Source organism: Acipenser ruthenus, chromosome 29, assembly GCF_902713425.1.
Source record: "Acipenser ruthenus chromosome 29, fAciRut3.2 maternal haplotype, whole genome shotgun sequence".
Classification (NCBI taxonomy): domain Eukaryota; kingdom Metazoa; phylum Chordata; class Actinopteri; order Acipenseriformes; family Acipenseridae; genus Acipenser; species Acipenser ruthenus.
In genome coordinates, this window is record NC_081217.1 from 23113863 (window position 1) to 23135508 (window position 21646).

Sequence of the window (21646 nt, forward strand, 5' to 3'; positions counted from 1 at the left end):
TAATTCATAGGCCTCTGTGTTTGTTTATTATACCACAGCAGCTTCCTCTGTGCTCCGAGCCATCAACACCACACAAGCAATTCCAGCATGATTAAAAAACACTAAATCACTATGCTAGCTTTTTTCTGCTTCACTTGTAAGACACTGGTATAATTACGTTGCCTTGGCAAGCTATTATTCAGAGGTTCTGGGCTCCAGACACAGAAGACATGATTGTCTCATCATATAACGAGCCATATTGATTAGCACAGGATAAGGTGCATTTGGCTCGTGTATTTGTTTAGCAGTGAGCCGTTGCTTTGCAAAGCAGACATGGCAGTGACATACGAGTGGATAGCTACCTTCATCAGTGAAGGAAGAAGGAAAGCATGGACTCCTCTGGGCTTTTATAAAGGACGAACATCTTTCACTGAACAAATCAGCTGCCAAATCCATAGTCATTAATACTAAGTTACTGTACAAGCACTAAATGTCCTTGTAGCAAATTAGTGTTTCATATTTCTTCAACACCTGCAGAACAAAGCCAGCAGGGGGTGGATCTTAAAGACTAAGGCGATGTCATTCAGATTGCTTTTTAGAGATTTATATTCCCTTGTATTGTGTGGGGTTTACAATCAGTCGGGTGGGTCTGCAGGTGTCCCCGCCCCTTCAGCAGCTTATTTCCTGTCTTAACCAACCAGCTGCTTCCTCTAGTGACTGACATGCTTTCAGACACTGCTGAGGGGAAATGACCTAGGAAGTGCAAGTGTAACAGGCTTCCTGAGAGTAAGGCATGGAACTTTCTTTAGTTCAGTACCAGATATCAATTTTTAAAAATCAAAGTGCATGTTTTCTGTAGCATGTGTTTCTTTCCAAACTGCACATGTGAGACCTCTGTAGTTAATAGAAGTGCAAAGCAGGTAAGATTGATGGAATTGCTTTGTTATGTACACTCACGTGCATTTCCTGAGATGCTCTTCAAGCACAACGCTTCAGGAGATGATTATGGCTGATAAACCATGTGTTCATATAGAAGAGTAAGGGAACACTGTGCCATCCGCTCCCACTGTACCACAGCAGCATCAAACAAAACTGCGTAAACAGAAGCCTGATTGCACCTCTTGCTTTACGTGCTTAAATGTATTAAATGCAAGGGTCCCAGGCACTGCAAGTGAAAACGTGGATTCATTGTCCTCTCGTTTCAAGGCTATTCAGTTCTAACTCCACATCAGGGATAATATGAACTGACAAATATACCTGCCCTGTGACGTCAGTCAGTATTTAATATGGAAATGGAGAATGATATTATAAAGCCTTTGAGCTAATGCTTAGACAAGGACTCTGCAGCCTTCCTAAGGAATGCCACTAATAAATAGCTAATCAGCCCACAATACACAGTGATTCTCTGCCAAACAGATGCAGATAAGCAGTCTAAATTACTCCGGGAATTGGCAGTCGCAATCTCTTGAAGATGCCTGTTCTATTTTTAGCGCTGTGATCAATGCACTGCTTTGTGTGTCATTGCAAGCTTGGCACCTCCTGCTGAGTGGCAGGTGTGAAATGTATATTACAAATGCATTGGAGCTCCGCTTTATCACTGCCTCTCAGCTGAGGAGCAATGAGGAGTCTGTAGGGCCTTTAAGTGAGGAAGGCGATAATGAATGATGAGTTTAGTAGACGTTTGAAAATGAAATCCACATTGTTCTTCAGAGCCGTGATTGAAGGAGCTATCCGGGAACTATTTCAATCAGTTTGAAATGAATTTGGAATGCATGAATATTAGTTTAACTGCTAAGAGATGATCAACACAAATACAAACAATAAGCAGTGTTGTGTTGCAGCACCGATCTGCATCCCCGGTCTCTTCCTGAGCCAGTGCAGCACACTGCAGCACACTGCAGCACACTGCAGCACACTGCAACACACTGCAGCACACTGCAACACACTGCAGCACACTGCAGCACACTGCAACACACTGCAACACACTGCAGCACACTGCAGCACACTGCAGCACACTGCAGCACACTGCAGCACACTGCAACACACTGCAGCACACTGCAGCACACTGCAGCACACTGTTTTGCTGTTGACACGCTGAGGTATCACAAAGTTACAGCTGCTTTGTTTTTTGTTTTAAGTTACGAGACAGTCAGTTCTAATTGAATCTCCTAGACCTCAATGAAGTGCACTGTGAGCAGGGAGGACAGCCGCTTGTACCTACACTGCTTGCTGCTTCTAATGAGGACACAGCTCCATTCTGCACACTACAGAGCTCTCCTGATAGATTTACAGCGCAGGTGAGCTGACAGAGTTCACAAGGTCACATTGTCACATGATTCTAAGGCACTTCAGTCCCGGCACTTATGGTTCTCCAGACAAGCTCAAAGCAGGTAAAGGTAGAAAATCACACTTATTTATGAACTGTTAAACAAAGTAATTTCCCACCTCAATTCCCCTCTATATGGCTTGAGGAGTCTTTTCAGAAGCAAGTTGTGCCATGGCTATCTAATCAGTAACATTGATAGTGAATTAATCATACACAATATATTTAATGATTTATCAAACAGGTAAGTAATTACATATTCTAAATAAAGATCATATGAACAAGATCATTGGGAATATTTATCAGAAAACAATTACATTGTTTGGGAGATAATTTTTAAGATAGTAAGATTTTTTACACTTTCAAACAACGGTTTATGAATTTATATCTGCATATGAAACTCCAGCATATTTTTTCTTACATTTTTCATCTTTCTATAGTTCTCTCATCCTTCTGCATTTTATGACAGGACTGTGTTCTGGTGATGTAATTTCTGACAGGACTGTGTTTTGGTGATGTAATTTCTAACAGGACTGTATTCTGGTGATGTCATTTCTGACAGTACTGTGTTCTGGTGATGTAATTTCTAACAGGACTGTATTCTGGTGATGTCAGCTTTGACAGTCAACCAGCACACTGAATGAATCACTCATAGTCCTTAATGTGAAGTCTAGCAGCTGTGTGCTGCCACCTACTGGGTGACTGTAGAAACTGAAAATGTGTCTAATGATTCTAGACTAGGGGTCTAGAAAATTGCTTATTGTGAGGCCCACTCTGGATCATGTCTGTTAAGAGACAGGTTAGTATCAATATTTTCTTATTGCTTTCTGTATTAAATGAACTGAATTCAGGTGTAGATACGTATTTCTGTTTTTATTTTACTGTTAAGATCTTTTCAATCTGGTATTCTAGTATATTAACCTGTTTTACTGTCCCCATTGTCATGGTGTTTCATGAGTGGTTCTTAGTGCAATTTATTCAAAGACTGTATTTCTATCACTGTTAACATTGAGACAGGATGCCATCAGTGTCGTTTGGTCAAAATGGGCCAATGCAGGCTGAAAAGGAAATGGAGAGTAACCCACTGGGGAGACACTCTCCTTAATAAGGGAGGGATGGTTATCCCCCCCAAATCCTGTCATTAGCCAGCCAGCTGCTTCCCTGTTCACTGATGTGCTTACATGCCAGTAATATGACCCAGCAGACGCTGCTGGGGTTAAACAGGTTTCTTTAGAGTATTTCTCCAATGATGTGCTTACATGCCAGTAATATGACCCAGCAGACACTGCTGGGGTGAAACAGGTTTCTTTAGAGTATTTCTCCACTGATGTAATCAGTGTACTGAATAAAGGCCACCTCTTCAAAAACCACTGTCCCTTGTCTGGTCTTTCTGAGAATATTGGTCAGTATTCTGAGTCACTCTTCCAAAATTGGTTTTTATTTTAATTTTTTTATACACTTAATATCTTTTCTTTTAGACTTGTCTGGGCAGTTTCCTACACACTGGTACAATTCAATTGTCTTCGGCTTGACAAATAAGCTGTCTGAGAGTGTTATTGATTGATACAAATAGTATGGGTGGAATATGGAGTGAAATGAAATCTATTCATGTTTTTTATAGACAGCAAATTAGATCCCACCTCCAAGTCAATAATTCATTTATTCTCTTTGTCACAAAGTGTTCACTTATTGTGCTTGCGGTATATTTGTCTGTAATGACAAAATATGAAAGGCAATGTATATGTCTGGGTGTTTGTAATTGTATTATAAATGTCTTCTTGTATTTGGTATTAGCTACAAACAGTATCCTATGTTAAAAATTCAGACATACATTATTTGCAATTGCAATTGCAATCTAATGCTTCAATAACCTTACCAGTCATTTATAGCTAAAACTCAAGGGAGTCCCTTATATAACTTTACCACAGTATTTTTGCATGGTAGATTTTCAGTTTTCGTATGCATTTACCTTGCTTAGCCGTGTGTGTGTGTGTGTGTGTGTGTGTGTGTGTGTGTGTGTGTGTGTGTGTGTGTGTGTGTGTGTGTGTGTGCTTTACCATACCTCTGTGTTTTACAATGCTTACTTATGCTTTACCATGCTTTCACTGTGCTTAATTACACTTTGCTTTTTAATGGATATACTGGACATTGGACACAAAAATGGAGTGAGAGTACATGAAGGTGCTTGGTTGGCAGGTGCTTATATCTCATCTAGATCTAGCAATCATAAACCATCACATCCTGGTGACTGTAGACCAAACAGTGTGCCCTAAAGCACAGGTATCAGGGCACAGTTACTATAGCATTGCATTGTATCTCAAATTAAAAAATAAAATCTGGTAAGAATGCGCTGATAAGAAACTTGATTTTAAAGCAGGTTCAAGTGAACTGTATAAGATTCACCAGCAGGGGGAGTTTATTGTCAGCGGTGTCTGTCATATTTTCCTGCTCCAATTCACCTGCTGTGAAGGCTGCTCCGTTCCCTGCTTTGTATGCATGCAGTCTCGTTTTCTGGGTCGATGTACTGTTATTTTGAAGACCTGCATTAACATTGCACCTTCTTTTTTAATACACACACAGACTTCACTGCAATTACAACAGCTTCCGCTGCAGTAGTGTTGACGATCAGCAGGAGAAGTCTTGTTTGGAGGCGCTCCGATCCCACCCCTTTGCGCAGCCACCGCCTCGCTGAACAAGGCGATCCTGTTTTAGACGCATATTCTGAGGGTGTTACCGGACCAGGAAAAAAAAAATGTGTTCTGGAAAACGCCACGCCCACAAACTTAAGAAAAGGTGTATTGTGGAAGAGAAGTATTTGCCGGAAATTACTTCATCAATCAGAACTGGGCTACAAAAAAAAATCCACCCTAAACAAAGAGATTTAGCCAAAGCTTGAGCGACTGCCTTCAACCCGCCCACTGCCGCTGCCCATAGGCTGCGCGGACCTTCCATCCCTCCAAATCCATCTGACTTATTTGTCTGTGACAATGTCAGTCAACGTGGTCCAGTTTCCGCTGCGATTGCTACAGTGTTCAGAGATTTATTTTTTGGATGGAGGAAAAATACCGGTAAACAATCAGCGGCTTGGAGTAGAAAGGTACATTTCTGTGTGTTTCTGTGTGCTTTGTGTGCATTATTTTAATATAAACACCGTCTTCATTACATTAGACACGTTCCACGTATAGGCAGTGAGCTGTAACTTGCTAACTAAACTAACGCGCATTTTAGACTGAGAAAGGGGGTGTTTTGGTGAAACCGGTAAAGCAGAACTACCATTGCTTGGGTTGCAAACTAATAAACGAACACTGTTGACTTACGAAACACATTTTCAGATGTATGTCGCTGCAATCAGTTTAATCGCTGTAATAATGTACCACAGTGATGGCGGTACGGGTTGCGCACACATAACCAATGTAGCTGTGATTTTGATGGGTTGCGGAACGCTGTTTCAGTCGTTGCATTGCAGGTTGGAAGTAGCAGCTTGCTGAGTTTTGAAACTGTATCCATCCTCTGTAATGAATGAGCTTCAGTTACAGCCAGTCGAATCGGCGTGTTTTGTGCATTTGTTAAACGTTGCAGTCGGTGGTGATTTATTGTACATGTATTCGTGGATTTACCCACCTGCCTAAACAACCATGGAGCCCTCGTGTCCGCTTTGTAGTCATCGATCTCCCATGAGTACCAATCCAACATGTTCATATTCCTCTCTAGTTCATTTTCATGTCAAAATAATCCGGAGCTTTCTAAAGTATTTCTAAATTCAACACTGTTGAGTGTTTTAATAGTTATGGATGAAGGTTCACAATAGATTCTTATTTGTGACAGGAGCAGAATTTGTACCAGAAGTGAATTGCCTAGTGTTGTGGTTCCATGTATTTATTATTTATTTATTTGTAATGTAATATACAGTTTAGTATACCACATTATCAGTAGGACTTACCATTGATCATCCTAAACAAAGTATCTAAAGTTTTAGTATACGGTATTGTCAGTCAGTTACTGTCACCCTTACACTAAGTATCCAGCCCTTTTATCAGGGCAGGTAATAATTTCCTGTGGCCTGTTCAAAGTGAACAGGCTGCATCGAGGGCAGAGAGCAATGACTCAGAAATGGGTGTTACTCCTTGAAGTTCAGAAGATGAACTCTGAGATCTAGCTGCTGCTCCTGGACTCCTACAGCACATGAGGAATGTTGCTGGGCTTGTGTTTGCACTGACGCTGCACTTGGAAGTCCTGTTGTGTCTTGCTCAGTTGGTCGACTTGCACGGTTGATTTAATGAGCAGCAGGGAGTGGAATGATTTCCCTGTCGCTTGAGGGGCTCCTGTGATCACAGTGAACTGCGTTGATGCTTGAGGGGCTCCTGTGATCACAGTGAACTGCGTTGATGCTTGAGGGGCTCCTGTGATCACAGTGAACTGCGTTGATGCTTGAGGGGCTCCTGTGATCACAGTGAACTGCGTTGATGCTTGAGGGGCTCCTGTGATCACAGTAAACTGCGTTGATGCTTGAGGGGCTCCTGTGATCACAGTGAACTGCGTTGATGCTTGAGGGGCCCCTGTGATCACAGTGAACTGCGTTGATGCTTGAGGGGCTCCTGTGATCACAGTGAACTGCGTTGATGCTTGAGGGGCTCCTGTGATCACAGTGAACTGCGTTGATGCTTGAGGGGCTCCTGTGATCACAGTGAACTGCGTTGATGCTTGAGGGGCTCCTGTGATCACAGTGAACTGCGTTGATGCTTGAGGGGCTCCTGTGATCACAGTAAACTGCGTTGATGCTTGAGGGGCTCCTGTGATCACAGTGAACTGCGTTGATGCTTGAGGGGCTCCTGTGATCACAGTGAACTGCGTTGATGCTTGAGGGGCTCCTGTGATCACAGTGAACTGCGTTGATGCTTGAGGGGCTCCTGTGATCACAGTGAACTGCGTTGATGCTTGAGGGGCTCCTGTGATCACAGTGAACTGCGTTGATGCTTGAGGGGCTCCTGTGATCACAGTGAACTGCGTTGATGCTTGAGGGGCTCCTGTGATCACAGTGAACTGCGTTGATGCTTGAGGGGCTCCTGTGATCACAGTGAACTGCGTTGATGCTTGAGGGGCTCCTGTGATCACAGTGAACTGCATTGACAGTGTCTGCATTGAAATGCCTTGAGTACAGTGCGGCGTTCCTCTGAGTTCAGGGTTTGTTCTTAATTACTAGTTGCCTGCCATAGATATATGTAACTTAAGCCAGATCATACGAAGTGATCTGTCACTTTGACTCAAGTTTATTTTTGTTTATCTTGCAATACACAGCATATTTATTTTGGACCCAACGATATACTGCTGAAACTCGGGACAGACCTTTGGTAAAAAGCTCATAGTTGCCAATAGTAAATAGGCTGCAAAACCAGTAAAAAGTGATGTGTCTCTTATTGTATCTGATTGAGTGTAACTCTGGTCAACCAGATGTGACTTAATTAAAGGGTACTGTGATACTCCAGCACAGGACCCCTGTGTTCAACCCTAAATTAGGGGTCATTTAGCATTTCTCAACAGTGTACAAACAGTGTGATGGATTTCAATATGACCATTTTTAATTAGCAGGACACTGCTGTGGACAGACAAATACAACAACACAGCTTTAAGTACACAAAACAGTAACATTTGCTTTGTTTAAATAGCATACATTCTATCACACTCAAACTATGCCAAGTCCCAGGTTTTGGGACCATGGTGAAATAAGTGGGTGTTGTTCCCAAGGCTGGTTGTGCCTCAGAGCTACACAATTTCATCCAGTATACATGTCCACATGGCCTGTGTCTGAGCAATGCTTTGATGACCTCAGATACTAATTAGAAATGTCTGTTTGTTTTCCCTGCATGATTTTGTACCTGTGCAGCTTTGTATTGTTAGGTAGCTTCTCTGTTATTCCTTTTAATAAATAATTGCAAACATATTTGATTTCCCAGAAAGCCAGGATGAACATGGAAACCCTGAGCAAGGCAGAGCTGCTGATGCTGTTCAGTGTCCTTGAGGGTGAACTTGAAGCAAGAGACCTGGTCATTGAATCTCTTCGGGTAGGTTACTCCAGAACTCTTCTGAATACTCAATTACATTGATTCCTTCATGAATCTCTTTCACGGATTGTTGTGTGATCATGGGAGGTGAGTGTTTATTGTGTAGTTCTTGCTTGTGATGTTGTTGTATAATGTATTGTTGCGTGATCATGGGAGGTGAGTGTTTATTGTGTAGTTCTTGCTTGTGATGTTGTTGTATAATGTATTGTTGCGTGATCATGGGAGGTGAGTGTTTATTGTGTAGTTCTTGCTTGTGATGTTGTTGTATAATGTATTGTTGCGTGATCATGGGAGGTGAGTGTTTATTGTGTAGTTCTTGCTTGTGATGTTCTAGTGTTGTTGTATAATGTATTGTTGCGTGATCATGGGAGGTGAGTGTTTATTGTGTAGTTCTTGCTTGTGATGTTCTAGTGTTGTTGTATAATGTATTGTTGCGTGATCATGGGAGGTGAGTGTTTATTGTGTAGTTCTTGCTTGTGATGTTCTAGTGTTGTTGTATAATGTATTGTTGCGTGATCATGGGAGGTGAGTGTTTATTGTGTAGTTCTTGCTTGTGATGTTCTAGTGTTGTTGTATAATGTATTGTTGCGTGATCATGGGAGGTGAGTTTATTGTGTAGTTCTTGCTTGTGGTGTTCTAGTGTTGTTGTATAATGTATTGTTGCGTGATCATGGGAGGTGAGTGTTTATTGTGTAGTTCTTGCTTGTGATGTTCTGGTGTTGTTGTATAATGTATTGTTGCGTGATCATGGGAGGTGAGTGTTTATTGTGTAGTTCTTGCTTGTGATGTTGTTGTATAATGTATTGTTGCGTGATCATGGGAGGTGAGTGTTTATTGTGTAGTTCTTGCTTGTGATGTTCTAGTGTTGTTGTATAATGTATTGTTGCGTGATCATGGGAGGTGAGTGTTTATTCTGTAGTTCTTGCTTGTGATGTTCTAATGAAATGCTGAGTTCTTCATTCCAGAATGCTACTAATCTTCCCATTCATTCTTGGCACAGTGGTGGTGAGAGAGAGAGAGAGAGAGAGAGGGAGGGAGGAAGTATTGTGTAGTTTGTTTTAAATGAACAGCCTGAAACAGGGACTGTGGGAATGCCTGTTTTCCTCTCCAGGGAGGCTCATGTCGCTGCTGGATTGAATGCAGCTAATCTTTACAAATGGAAGGCAGGCTTTTCCTGTCTCCTTGATTTAACGTCTCTCTGATTGTTCTCAAATGGACGTTTCAAGCACTAGGATTATGTAATGGTGCTTTTTTTTTACTACCCGCTCTGAGTGGTTCTAATTGCCAGGCTGTGTTCCGGTTCTTTCATTGGAGTTCCGGAGCTGCTCTGCATTCCATTGAGGATGGATCAGCAGTGCTTTTATAGAAGTGAGAGCCAGCCCCTTGATGTGCAGGAGCACTCTGGAAGTACAGTGCTTTACGTGGTGCTGTCGCTTACTCAGATATAGACAATCTGATTGATCTAACCTACGTTTCACACACCAGTGTATCAATGACGGGCAACTTGAACAGAAGAGCATCTCCTGAACTCCTGGTGAAAACCCTTTAACCAGACTAAGCAAAATAAAGAACGATTGAAAACACAAGAACAATGCAAGAAAACACTCTTTAAATGTTTCAAATCTTACTCGTGCAAACACTGTTTAGAAGGTACACAAAGAATTGTGTTTTCAGGATAGATATTTACAGGAACTTTGGAACCATACAATATACTGATTTTTCATTAAACTGTTGTTTTAAATAGACCATAAAGTACTAATAGATGTTTGGTGCTTCAGTATGGTTCCAAAGTTACTGTACTGAGTTATTTTTTTTTATTAACAGTCCTGGATGAATTACTTTATTCTGCCTTACTTGGCTCAGACTTTGTTTTTGTAGTGGCCTCCTGGTTTAACTCCGAATCGTATTATTAGGAATTAGTGGTTTCCTTTGTAAAATATATATTTAGGAATTATAATGCGTGAACATGAATTCGAAGGAGTTTTTTCTTTATTAAACAAATAGGATCTAATTGCTTTGGTGCGTGATAATTAAACTCCATTTAATAGTACGCTGTAGTCTTGCGTGTAACAATAGCTACAGTATTTATTTAACTAATGGGTGTGTAAATTCAAATACAGGGTTCTGATCTCGTGAGTTAGTCACTGTGCACTATCTGGGGGAAGTGATTCACAACAGAACAATGCAACAATAAAGATTTCTGAGTAACGTCTACAAGTTCTGTAATAGTGAGTTTCTTTTGAGTTCGATTACTCTCATTCTTTGGGATCTCAGTTGAATGCTGTTGTAGCAGGATCACTGAGAGCTGGCTTTGGGATCTCAGTTGAATGCTGTTGTAGCAGGATCACTGAGCGCTGGCTTTGGGATCTCAGTTGAATGCTGTTGTAGCAGGATCACTGAGCGCTGGCTTTGGGATCTCAGTTGAATGCTGTTGTAGCAGGATCACTGAGCGCTGGCTTTGGGATCTCAGTTGAATGCTGTTGTAGCAGGATCACTGAGCGCTGGCTTTGGGATCTCAGTTGAATGCTGTTGTAGCAGGATCACTGAGCGCTGGCTTTGGGATCTCAGCTGAATGCTGTTGTAGCAGGATCACTGAGTGCTGGCTTTGGGATCTCAGTTGAATGCTGTTGTAGAAGGATGACTGAGCGCTGGCTTTGGGATCTCAGTTGAGTGCTGTTGTAGCAGGATGACTGAGCGCTGGCTTTGGGATCTCAGCTGAATGCTGTTGTAGCAGGATCACTGAGCGCTGGCTTTGGGATCTCAGTTGAATGCTGTTGTAGCAGGATCACTGAGCGCTGGCTTTGGGATCTCAGTTGAATGCTGTTGTAGCAGGATCACTGAGCGCTGGCTTTGGGATCTCAGTTGAGTGCTGTTGTAGCAGGATGACTGAGCGCTGGCTTTGGGATCTCAGCTGAATGCTGTTGTAGCAGGATGACTGAGCGCTGGCTTTGGGATCTCAGCTGAATGCTGTTGTAGCAGGATGACTGAGCGCTGGCTTTGGGATCTCAGCTGAATGCTGTTGTAGCAGGATCACTGAGCGCTGGGTGTGTGCCGCTAGTCTTGGGAAGTCATTGTTTGACTTGTTTGCAGGCTGGCCGCTTCGTGTTTTCACATGCCAGTGTAATTGAAAGATGAAACACGACAGACAGGCAGGCAGAGTGTTTAGTAATGCTTCCCCCAGACACACTATTCATCAGATGAAAATGACTGCAATACAGATAGAGCTATAAATATAACCCAGGTTTAAACAGTATGTCTGGACTTTACATTGCAAGTCTTTCTCATTCCATTTATAATCACTTCACCTTTGTAGCAGAGAGATGGCACATTGATCCAAGTAAAGCCTGTGTTTCTAGTATGAAGTCATAGACAGTAGGATAATTACACCTAACAATTCCCATTTAGAAAGCGCCGCTTCATATTCTGTTACCAACAGGCTGAATGTTCTGCTCAACCACTGATATTTGTATTACAGTAGAAGCCATCGTATCTGATTTTAATTGGCTCCAGCGGTCCATCGGATATGTAACAGTATTGTATCTAAGACGGATGTTCTGCCACATTGTAACAGCTAATAAATGAACGATGTCACAGCCATTTTATACTAACACTACGGCAGTCCAGGGTGCGTGCCATTTTGGGATATCGATCATTTAGCAATGAAGAGCATGCTGACTGCTGATGATCAAATCAGTGATCTGTTAACTAACATTTTTAATCACACTTCACAGAGGGAAGTTCAAGACCTGCTGCATTGTTAAAGTATGCTTCCGCACAGATTCCTGTGTTTCACAGTGCATGGATCCACCTGATCTGTGCACAGATACATTCAGGGATATAAAGGGAGTAAAGAAGCGGCTGTATTTTACCTTCTCACAGAGTGCTTTGGAGTTGGTGTGATTCGGTAAGAGCTACCTTGAGGGTTCGAGGCTCATTCAGGGTTTGGGTGAATGTGGGGTCCCTCATTTAGACCTCTGATGTGAAGACCAATAGTAGCCAGTGTTATTGTTTTCAATCGCTGTTATTTGAAATGTGCATTGATTTCCTGTGGCTGCTTATTCTATCACCAGAGTCCTATTTAAATCCATGATTGAATCCCTGGTTTTGATCTTGTATTCATTTCCCTTTCCACAGAAATCACAGCTCAGCAGTCTGAGAAAAACAGGAAATGGTGTCTAAAGTCCAATTCTGACACAGCCACTTATAACTAACAGAGGAAGTTACTGTATGAACCGCAAGATAAGCAAGGGAGTAAATGCTACTAGAAATGGAAGGATAGGAGGGGCAGCCTTGAGTTAGCGAGGCAACTACCCAGAGATTCAGTGATTCAGTGCAAGAATAGCCAAACCCTTCTTGAACACAATGCCAAGGGAGTGCCCGTCTACAGCTACGGACAAACGTTTAGCATCATCCTGTAGAATTAACAAAGTCCAATGAAACCTGCTGAATAATGTTACCTTAACACAGCCCTTGATTTTATTGGTGCAATTGCAGATAAAGCAGTGTGCTCAATGGGAGAGATGAAGGGTATGTTGTATTGGTGCAATTGCAGATGAAGCAGTGTGCTCAATGGGAGATGAAGGGTATATTGTATTGGTGCAATTGCAGATAAAGCAGTGTGCTCAATGGGATATGAAGGGTATGTTGTATTGGTGCAATTGCAGATGAAGCAGTGTGCTCAATGGGAGTGATGAAGGGTATGTTGTCCATTGAGTTGGTTTTGTAAGGCAAAACAACGCTTCCATTAAACAACAAAATACTGCTCTTTTTAACCCTAATAATAAAAACCGGTTTCACAAAGTCTGGCACGTCCCAGATGAGACCACAGCCTCAGGTCGAGGGCCGTCCACAAATAGAAGCCATCTGTTGCTATTCCTTCTCAAACCAGGACATTCTTTTGCCACTAAAGGGTTAAATCATTTTCAGTCTCTTCATGCTTTGTTTTATTTGGCACCAGCTGAACACCTCCAAAAACGGTTTTGTTTTGACACTTCTTTGCTGGGTCCTAATTTCCTGTTTAGGAATACGAGAACACACGGAGGGTTGAAGATAAGCTTCCTGGAATAATAGGAGTTGAAATCTACTGCTTCAGCATTTCTTTTCAATGCAGTCTTTTTTTTTATATATAACTTGGAAGTAATGTATTCAGTAAAACTCCATGTTACGTCAATCTGTGTACCACATACCATGCTTTAGTTAAAGGAATGGGACTTTTCCATAACAATTTCTTCACAGGAAGGTTTTGTTACTAAACCGGTTTTCCTGCATTCGTAGCCCTGTTCAAATGTTTTGGAAACTCGTTCTCTTCCTTGGTGACGGAGTCACAATAACTCTTAAACATCAAACTGCTCAGTGTCATGTTAGCATTCTTCTTGCACTTTAAAATGTGTTCACTACAGTTCAGTAGAAACCCTGTAAAACATAACATGAGAATGTGTTCGCTACAGCTCAATAGGAACCCTGTAAATCATAACACGAGAATGTGTTCACTACAGTTCAGTAGAAACCCTGTAAAACATAACACGAGAATGTGTTCGCTACAGCTCAATAGGAACCCTGTAAAACATAACACGAGAATGTGTTCGCTACAGCTCAATAGGAACCCTGTAAAACATAACACGAGAATGTGTTCGCTACAGCTCAATAGGAACCCTGTAAAACATAACACGAGAATGTGTGCTTAATGCCTCGTTGCTGTTATGAAAGCAGATTTGAAGGTGCTGTTTATTAGATGAACTGTGCTATGTCTGGTTAAGTTTCAATAGAGGTAATTCCGTTCCACCTGTTGGTATAAGGCTTAGCTTCTCTGGTCTAGTACTGGAACACCACCATATACTCTTCTCTGGGATTCCAGACTCGCTTCTGCTCTCTTGACACATGGTATTGTGAACAGCATGATTTGTGCATCACGTAATGTAACTGGAGTGTTTGCTTTCTCCTCTTCCAGGCACAGCAAAGGGAATCGTTCATCCAGAAGCGCTATGGGAAATACAATGTGAGCGACCCCTTCCTGGCCCTGCAGAGAGACTATGAGACCATCCCGAAGGACAGACGAGAAGAGGAGAGAGCAGCCTGCCCTAACCCCCTCTCCGTGCTTAAGCTAGTCATGTCGCACTGCAAGACCATGCAGGAGAAGATGTTGTCTCAGCTGGCTGCTGCAGAGAGCAGGCACAGGAAGGTACGAGGTCACTTCAGCCACGTTTCCACCTGCACCCTACACCGCTCTGTCCGTCTCCTCTCCTTCTAGTACCAAACTGGGCTGCAGTTAAGTGGGTAACACAAAAATAATCAATGCGCCATGGAAGACATAAACACAGAGTGATGAAGTCCACTGATGTTTGTGTTTTTTTATTCACACATTATTTTGAAGTTACCCACAAAGAGCCATTGTGTTTCCTGTTTATACCTCACAGAATTAACTGTTTATTTACATGATACACTGAATTAAGTAATGAATTCAAAGCGTAGTGAAGCCGCTACTGTGGCCTCACTCTGTTACAAGCTCGCCACTGAAATATGAAAAATAAATATATGTGCAGTATAAAGTCCAGCATGCCACCGAACAAGTCAAAGATGAGTGAAGCATCCTTCATCATTCCTCTCACAGTGTAGGGCATTCACAGCCTTCATCACTCCCCTCACAGTGTAGGGCATTCATAGCCTTCATCACTCCCCTCACAGTGTAGGGCATTCATAGCCTTCATCACTCCCCGCACAGTGTAGGGCATTCATAGCCTTCATCACTCCCCTCACAGTGTAGGGCATTCATAGCCTTCATCACTCCCCTCACAGTGTAGGGCATTCATAGCCTTCATCACTCCCCTCACAGTGTAGGGCATTCATAGCCTTCATCACTCCCCTCACAGTGTAGGGCATTCAGAGCCTTCATCACTCCCCTCACAGTGTAGGGCATTCACAGCCTTCATCTCTCCTCACAGTGTAGGGCATTCACAGCCTTCATCACTCCCCTCACAGTGTAGGGCATTCACAGCCTTCATCACTCCCCTCACAGTGTAGGGCATTCACAGCCTTCATCTCTCCTCACAGTGTAGGGCATTCACAGCCTTCATCACTCCCCTCACAGTGTTGGCTTGTTGCTAGCACTATATGAGGTGTTATTCTGAGCACGCTGCTGATGGATCTGCTTGTTGCTGTTCTCATCCAGTGTGTTCTGAGCACGCTGCTGATGGATCTGCTTGATGCTGTTCTCATCCAGTGTGTTCTGAGCACACTGCTGATGGATCTGCTTGTTGCTGTTCTCATCCAGTGTGTTCTGAGCACGCTGCTGATGGATCTGCTTGTTGCTTGCAGGTGATCGTGGATCTGGAGGAGGAGAGGCACAGGCACGCTCAGGACTCTGCCGAGGGAGACGATGTCACTTACATGCTGGAGAAGGATCGGGAGCGTCTCCTACAGCAGGTATCTGGAGAGCCCCACAGCGTTAACATATTGAATTGCATACCGCTTCATAGTTACAGAATTGTGTCAATCCTACATTTTGGCCATAGTTGTACAATAGAAAAACATGATTTTAAATAAACTTTTGTAAAACACGGCTGATGTGATTTCCTTATTCTACGGTGCTATTCAAGCAAACATCCAAGCATAGGAAAATACTTCATAAACATGTTCCTGCCTGAACAAACAGGTTACATTTGTGATCTTAAAGCCCTTCAATTAAAATATATAAGCACCTCTGAAAATTGACTGAATGCAGCCATAGAATTTGGAAAGTAATAGGGCTGTTTTTACAGTTATCGAACTATAAGGTTTTACACAGATGTAAAATATAACTTGTGTCAATTGAACTAGATAGAAGTGAAAAAAACACAGCATGCATAATGCAAAACTCAATGTATTGGGGAAATGTTTTGCATTTTAAGAAAGCAATGGATTTCATTTTTTTTTAAATCTAGTCATTGGATGTGAGAATTTGAAAACAAATGCATGAGATCCGGTGTTCATTTTTCATTTTAAATTCCAGCTGGACTTTGAGAAGTCGCAGGTAAAGAAGCTCGAAAAGGAGCAGAAGAAACACTGGGTTCAGCTGGAGGAGGAGCGCGCTCAACACAAGCAGCTTTCCAAGGCTTTGACCAAAGAATGCAAACAAGCAAAAGCCAAAGCAGCAGAGGAAGAGAAGAGAGCCGCGGAGCTGGTACAGGTGCTGGAGCGAGAGAAGAGTACCGTGCACCAGCGAGAGGAAGAGCTGCAGGCAGAGAGGAAGCGAGGCCTGCACATGGAGGCACAGGCTGAGAAACAGCTGTCGGAGTTCGATACCGAACGGGAACAGCTGCGAGCCAGACTGAAGAGAGAAGAGAGCAGGACGAGGGGTCTGGAGGAAGAAGTGGAGCAGTTAAAGAAAGCCCTTGCAGAACTACAATCAGCAGGACAGGCTCTGCAGGAAACTCACAATCTGGTGTCTGTAGCGACTGGGTTTGACTGTGTTGATCTGATCTCTACCACCTGCCAAACCGAAAGCTCCCGAATGGAAACCACAGGCGGGCCGAGCGAGTCGACATCACCTGCAGCAACCAAGCCCTCCGCCCTTCCTGATCCGCACAGCCGTGTGAACGGCCATTGCAGCTCCGCCACACTGAAAGCCAATGATCTACCTGCAGGAAGTGAAACCGATCCCCAGGACAAAGCGTTTGTAAACCAAGAGAACGGCTTGGAGAATGGCAGCTCCAGTGGCATTCATTCACCAGCGCAGGTGGCTTCACAGCTTCTGATGAGCGTCTCGCCAAGCAGCACGGCCTCTTCCTCTCTGACCTCATCTCCATGTTCCTCTCCGGTGTTAACCAAGCGGCTGGGGGGGATTCCAGCTGGCAGCCCTGGATATCAGTCCTCGTACCAGGCAGGAATCAACCAGCGCTTCCATGCAGCTCGTCATAAGTTCCAAGCTCAGTCTGAACAAGACGGCGCTCCGCATTCTCCCCGGGATTTGTCCCCTACCGCTGTGGATAACACTGCCGCCAAGCAGATGGCTCGCAATACAGTGACCCAAGTCTTGTCCAGATTCACCAACCAATCGGGCAAACCCACTTCCCCAAACAGCTCGCCGTTCGGCACGGACTATAGAACCTTGGCCTCCAGCAGCTCTCCCAAGGGAGAGTCGAGTCACTCCAGCCCTTTGAGTCCCCTGTCACCGGGGATCAAATCCCCGACTATACCCAGGTCTGAACGGGGAAACCCACCCCCCATTCCACCCAAAAAGCCGGGACTTTCCCAGTCGCCAGCGTCTCCAAATCCCTCGACCATGTCGTCCAGCCCAACAAGCCAGCTGGTTTCCACCGCAGACTTGCCGAACAGCTGCTGCCTGAACAGCAGCATGGTGGAGATGGGCAAAGATCTTGATCTAATGATGCCAACAAGCAGCTAACTGAACCGCTCGCTCCTAATCACAGTTAGTTTACAGAAACACTGTTTTACTTGTTATTTATTTTTCTAATAGATTAAGTGGATCATTGTTTTTTTTTTTTTTAGATTTATTTTTATTTCGCTCGTATTTTACAGCCGTGACTCTTCTTCCTATGCCTCACCATATAAATGTGAAAGTCGAACACGGACTTGAGTAGTTTTCCAATTAAATAAGTGCCTGCCTATTATTACTACAAACTGCCACCCGCAATCCCCGCATCACTCCAGGTGTTCATCTAAATCTCTTTCGAATGAAACCAAATGAGAATGTATTTAAAACAGACTTTATATTGTGCTCCTCCTTCTATTAACTGTTCTATACCTGTAGAAGTTGCAAATACTTGAAGTCATTTGTAGTTTCAGTACATAGGACCAAGATCACTTGACATTGTCAGTTGTTCATCTATTTTTATGCCATGTAGTAGATTTATTCACTAGCAGATACACTGAATTTTTTATTGTTAGCTAAAAAGCAAATGATAATGGACACCATTTTGTAATGTATCTTTTTTTTTTTAATATAAATATTTTATATAACATGAAGACACTAGGGGTGAAAAGAGAACCTGATCTTGTTTTTCAAGCTGCTGTTTGCTGTGTTTTCTGTTCATGCGCTTCCTGACATTCGTAATCTCGCTGATTTATACGAATGATCTGCGACTCAAATAGTGACGTTTGCCTTTCAACCCTTTTCATATTCCCTTTATAGCTCACCTGAATATCCGCATGTAAGAAACAGGGTTATAGAAATAAGCTTCTGTTGTAATGGATGATTGTCTGTAGACATGAAATCAGCCTCTTGACCAAGTGTAACCATGAACATGCACTGTACGGTGCACACCTGTACCAGCATTTAAATATTACTCTGCACAGCTGTACCAGCATTTCAATATTACTCTGCAAAAAGTTCTTGGGTTTGGGATGCATTGAGGTTGTCGTTTTTCTTTGCTTTTCCACTAATCGGAAGCCTTTTTCTAATGGTGCTTAACTGTATCAGCAATAAAATAAGAAACAGAGGAAAGAAAGACGTCGGCCTTGGTAAAGCTCTCTTTTGAGAAGTGCTTTTACTATGACTCCTGTTTCCTGGGATCAATGAATCGTCAAGACAATCCACGATGAATTCAGGGTATTAAATCAGATTTCTTACAACAGAAAAGGGTTTTTAATTTGACTGTGCTTGTCTTCAATGAGCAGCAAGAGCCCTTTTAAATAATTTAAATAATAGTATTTAAATAATGAGATGTTTAAAATGACAAAAGTCCTTTTTTACTGGTTTCTAGTCACACTATAACCTTCAGCTTGGCTCAGCACTTCCCTTCCTGAAGCAGCATTTTAATTTAGACAATGTGGATACATTGGAAACCACTGTAATTGAATACTGTATTAAAATATATGTAACAAAATATTACATATACTAAATACATTTTATATGATAGTTTAAACAGTAAGCTGTTCAAAGCAAATTTACAGCCTTGATGTTTTGTATTCCTTCGCTAATAAGCTGGATAATTACTCTCGATTCAGGAATGGTTTCTGACAAGTGAGAATCCTGACTGTCCATTCTTTTGTCCCGTACAGTACAACATACAGATAATGTAACACAATGAAACTTGTCACTCCGTAATCTGCCCAAACTAACTCAAGGTAGCAGAGCTGGCACTCAGACCACGTGGTAGGGCAGTTTGTAAAGAGCTTCATTGGAAATGGGAACCACAGTATTTTAAGAATCTAAGTAGCGGCATAAAACAACCCCACACATTTAAATAGCAGCCTTATTTACAGTACGACTTTCTGCACCCTAATTATGCATTAAACGTGCCCTTTGGCAATTTAAGATATTTGATCAGTTAACAGCAATGTACTGCACTCTGAGTCTGGGCTTCGGTGCACAATTCAGGAGTACAGAGACTTTGTTTTAGTTTTTGAACCATGTAGCCAATGCCAGTAGTATAAGCAATATACATTATTAATACAAAACCAGCTCACATTTTACCAAGTGCTGGTTTGAACCTTCATACTGCCTGCTGGGTGAGTGGTGTGTTTAAGTCTGAGCACTTTGAATACAGCTTGCCACACTCAATTTAATAGAAGAACAGATGGTTTGAGTGATGTCACGTGGTGTTATTTAGTTATGAAATGACATTATTACTGGTTATTTGAAACAGTACTGTAACTAAAGGGTCTTTAGTTACAGGCTTTTTTGTTTTCCTACCAATAAGAATAATTGAAGTCTTCCTGTAACCAGACAGGTCATTATATATTTTGTATCCACTTATATTATTATTTGGCTTTTTTTGTATATGGACCAAAATTGCGTACCTAAAAATAAAATGACATTTTATATTTACATAATTATACTATACACATACATACGCACATAGGACATGTCATTATTCTTCAAGCACTAGATGCAGTGATGTGATTTTCTTTGTTTATTTGCAAATGATTTTACCCATTAAATGCTGCTACTAACACTATGTATGTAATACTGCTGAAAGATCACGAGTTATGCAACTTCAAGTGCCTTTTGAATTTGCATATTTTATAGTTTTTAATGCTCCCTATATTTCCATGTAGATGCAATCGGCAATAATCAATAAAATATCAATGTGAAACACACTTGCATTTTGTATTTTTAATTTCAAATGAACTTTTTACAAAAAAAACAAACAAAAAAAAACATATCTAAACATGACCTCTGTGGAATATGTGTTCCTCCAATGTGTGTGCTGATGTGTTTTCATTAGCTCAGACAAATGCAGTGACTCGTGTATTATTATTATTATTTCTTAGCAGACGCCCTTATCCAGGGCGACTTACAATTGTTAAAAGGTATCACATTATTTTTACATACAATTACCCATTTATACAGTTGGGTTTTTATTATTATTATTATTTATTTCTTCACAGACGCCCTTATCCAGGGCGACTTACAATTGTTACAAGATATCACATTATACATTATTTCACATTATACAGATATCACCATTTTTATTTTATTTTTTTACATACAATTACCCATTTATACAGTTGGGTTTTTACTGGAGCAATCTAGGTAAAGTACCTTGCTCAAGGGTACAACAGCAGTGTCCCCCACTAGGGATTGAACCCACAACCCTCCGGTCAAGAGTCCAGAGCCCTAACCACTACTCCACACTGCTGGAGTAGTGGTTAGGGCTCTGGACTCCTGTGTAGTCCAGGTACTGTCTCCATGCAATGACTCGTTCTCATTCGAGCAGCTGTAGTCAGCACAACCATTTCATAAATCTTACCTGTAGTGAATGGAAGACACGCATGGTATAGCAAACATGGCACCTCCCTTCACCTCAGTCTTCAGCTCCAAGCACATTACTGGCTACTGAATATGTCAGTCAATAGAGGAAGTAGCTGGTTGGTTAACCACCCTTCTAGCTGTTGTGGGAATTGCTTTGGTGAGGGAACAAGGAATATCAACTTTTTAAAACAATAACTACATTATTTAAAAAGATGCTTGCTTATTTAATGCCTGGTTGCCAATTCTATGGAAATGCAACAGTTTCTCGTTTGTATAATAGTTTAAACAATAATCTGTTAAAAGCAAGTTTAGAGTCGTAATTTTAAATGTAATGTTTAAAGGTTTTATACTCAGAAATACATATACATTTGTACACACACTGTATATAAATAAATCATTTGTTTATTAAGCAGATGCTTTTATCCAAGGTGACTTACAGAGACTAGGGTGTGTGAACTCTGCATCAGCTGCAGAGCCACTTACACCAACGTCTCATCTAACAGAGCACAATGAAGTTCAGTGACTTGCTCAGGGTCACACAATGAGTACCTGAGTGAGCCGGGATTTGAACCGGGGAGATCCTGGTTACGACTG

The 21646-nt window shown here is 42.0% G+C and overlaps 1 protein-coding gene across 1 annotated transcript; it reads left to right on the forward strand.

The window, feature by feature from the left end:
• The first annotated feature begins 5241 nt into the window (after positions 1–5241).
• On the forward strand, positions 5242–20403 carry LOC117426409 (CTTNBP2 N-terminal-like protein). The gene is made up of 5 exons (XM_034043942.3): positions 5242–5399; positions 8254–8361; positions 14309–14539; positions 15673–15780; positions 16346–20403. The coding sequence occupies exons 2-5, from the start codon at positions 8263–8265 to the stop codon at positions 17738–17740; spliced, it is 1833 nt and encodes a 610-aa protein (XP_033899833.3). The 5' UTR covers positions 5242–5399; positions 8254–8262; the 3' UTR covers positions 17741–20403.
• The last annotated feature ends 1243 nt before the right edge of the window (positions 20404–21646 follow it).

Coding starts and splice junctions, on each gene's coding strand:
- LOC117426409 (XM_034043942.3), top strand. CDS start 8,263: ATGAACATGGAAACCCTGAGCAAGGCAGAGCTGCTGATGCTGTTCAGT. Junction 8,362..14,308: donor TGGTCATTGAATCTCTTCGG/GTAGGTTACTCC, acceptor CTCCTCTTCCAG/GCACAGCAAAGGGAATCGTT. Junction 14,540..15,672: donor CAGAGAGCAGGCACAGGAAG/GTACGAGGTCAC, acceptor TGTTGCTTGCAG/GTGATCGTGGATCTGGAGGA.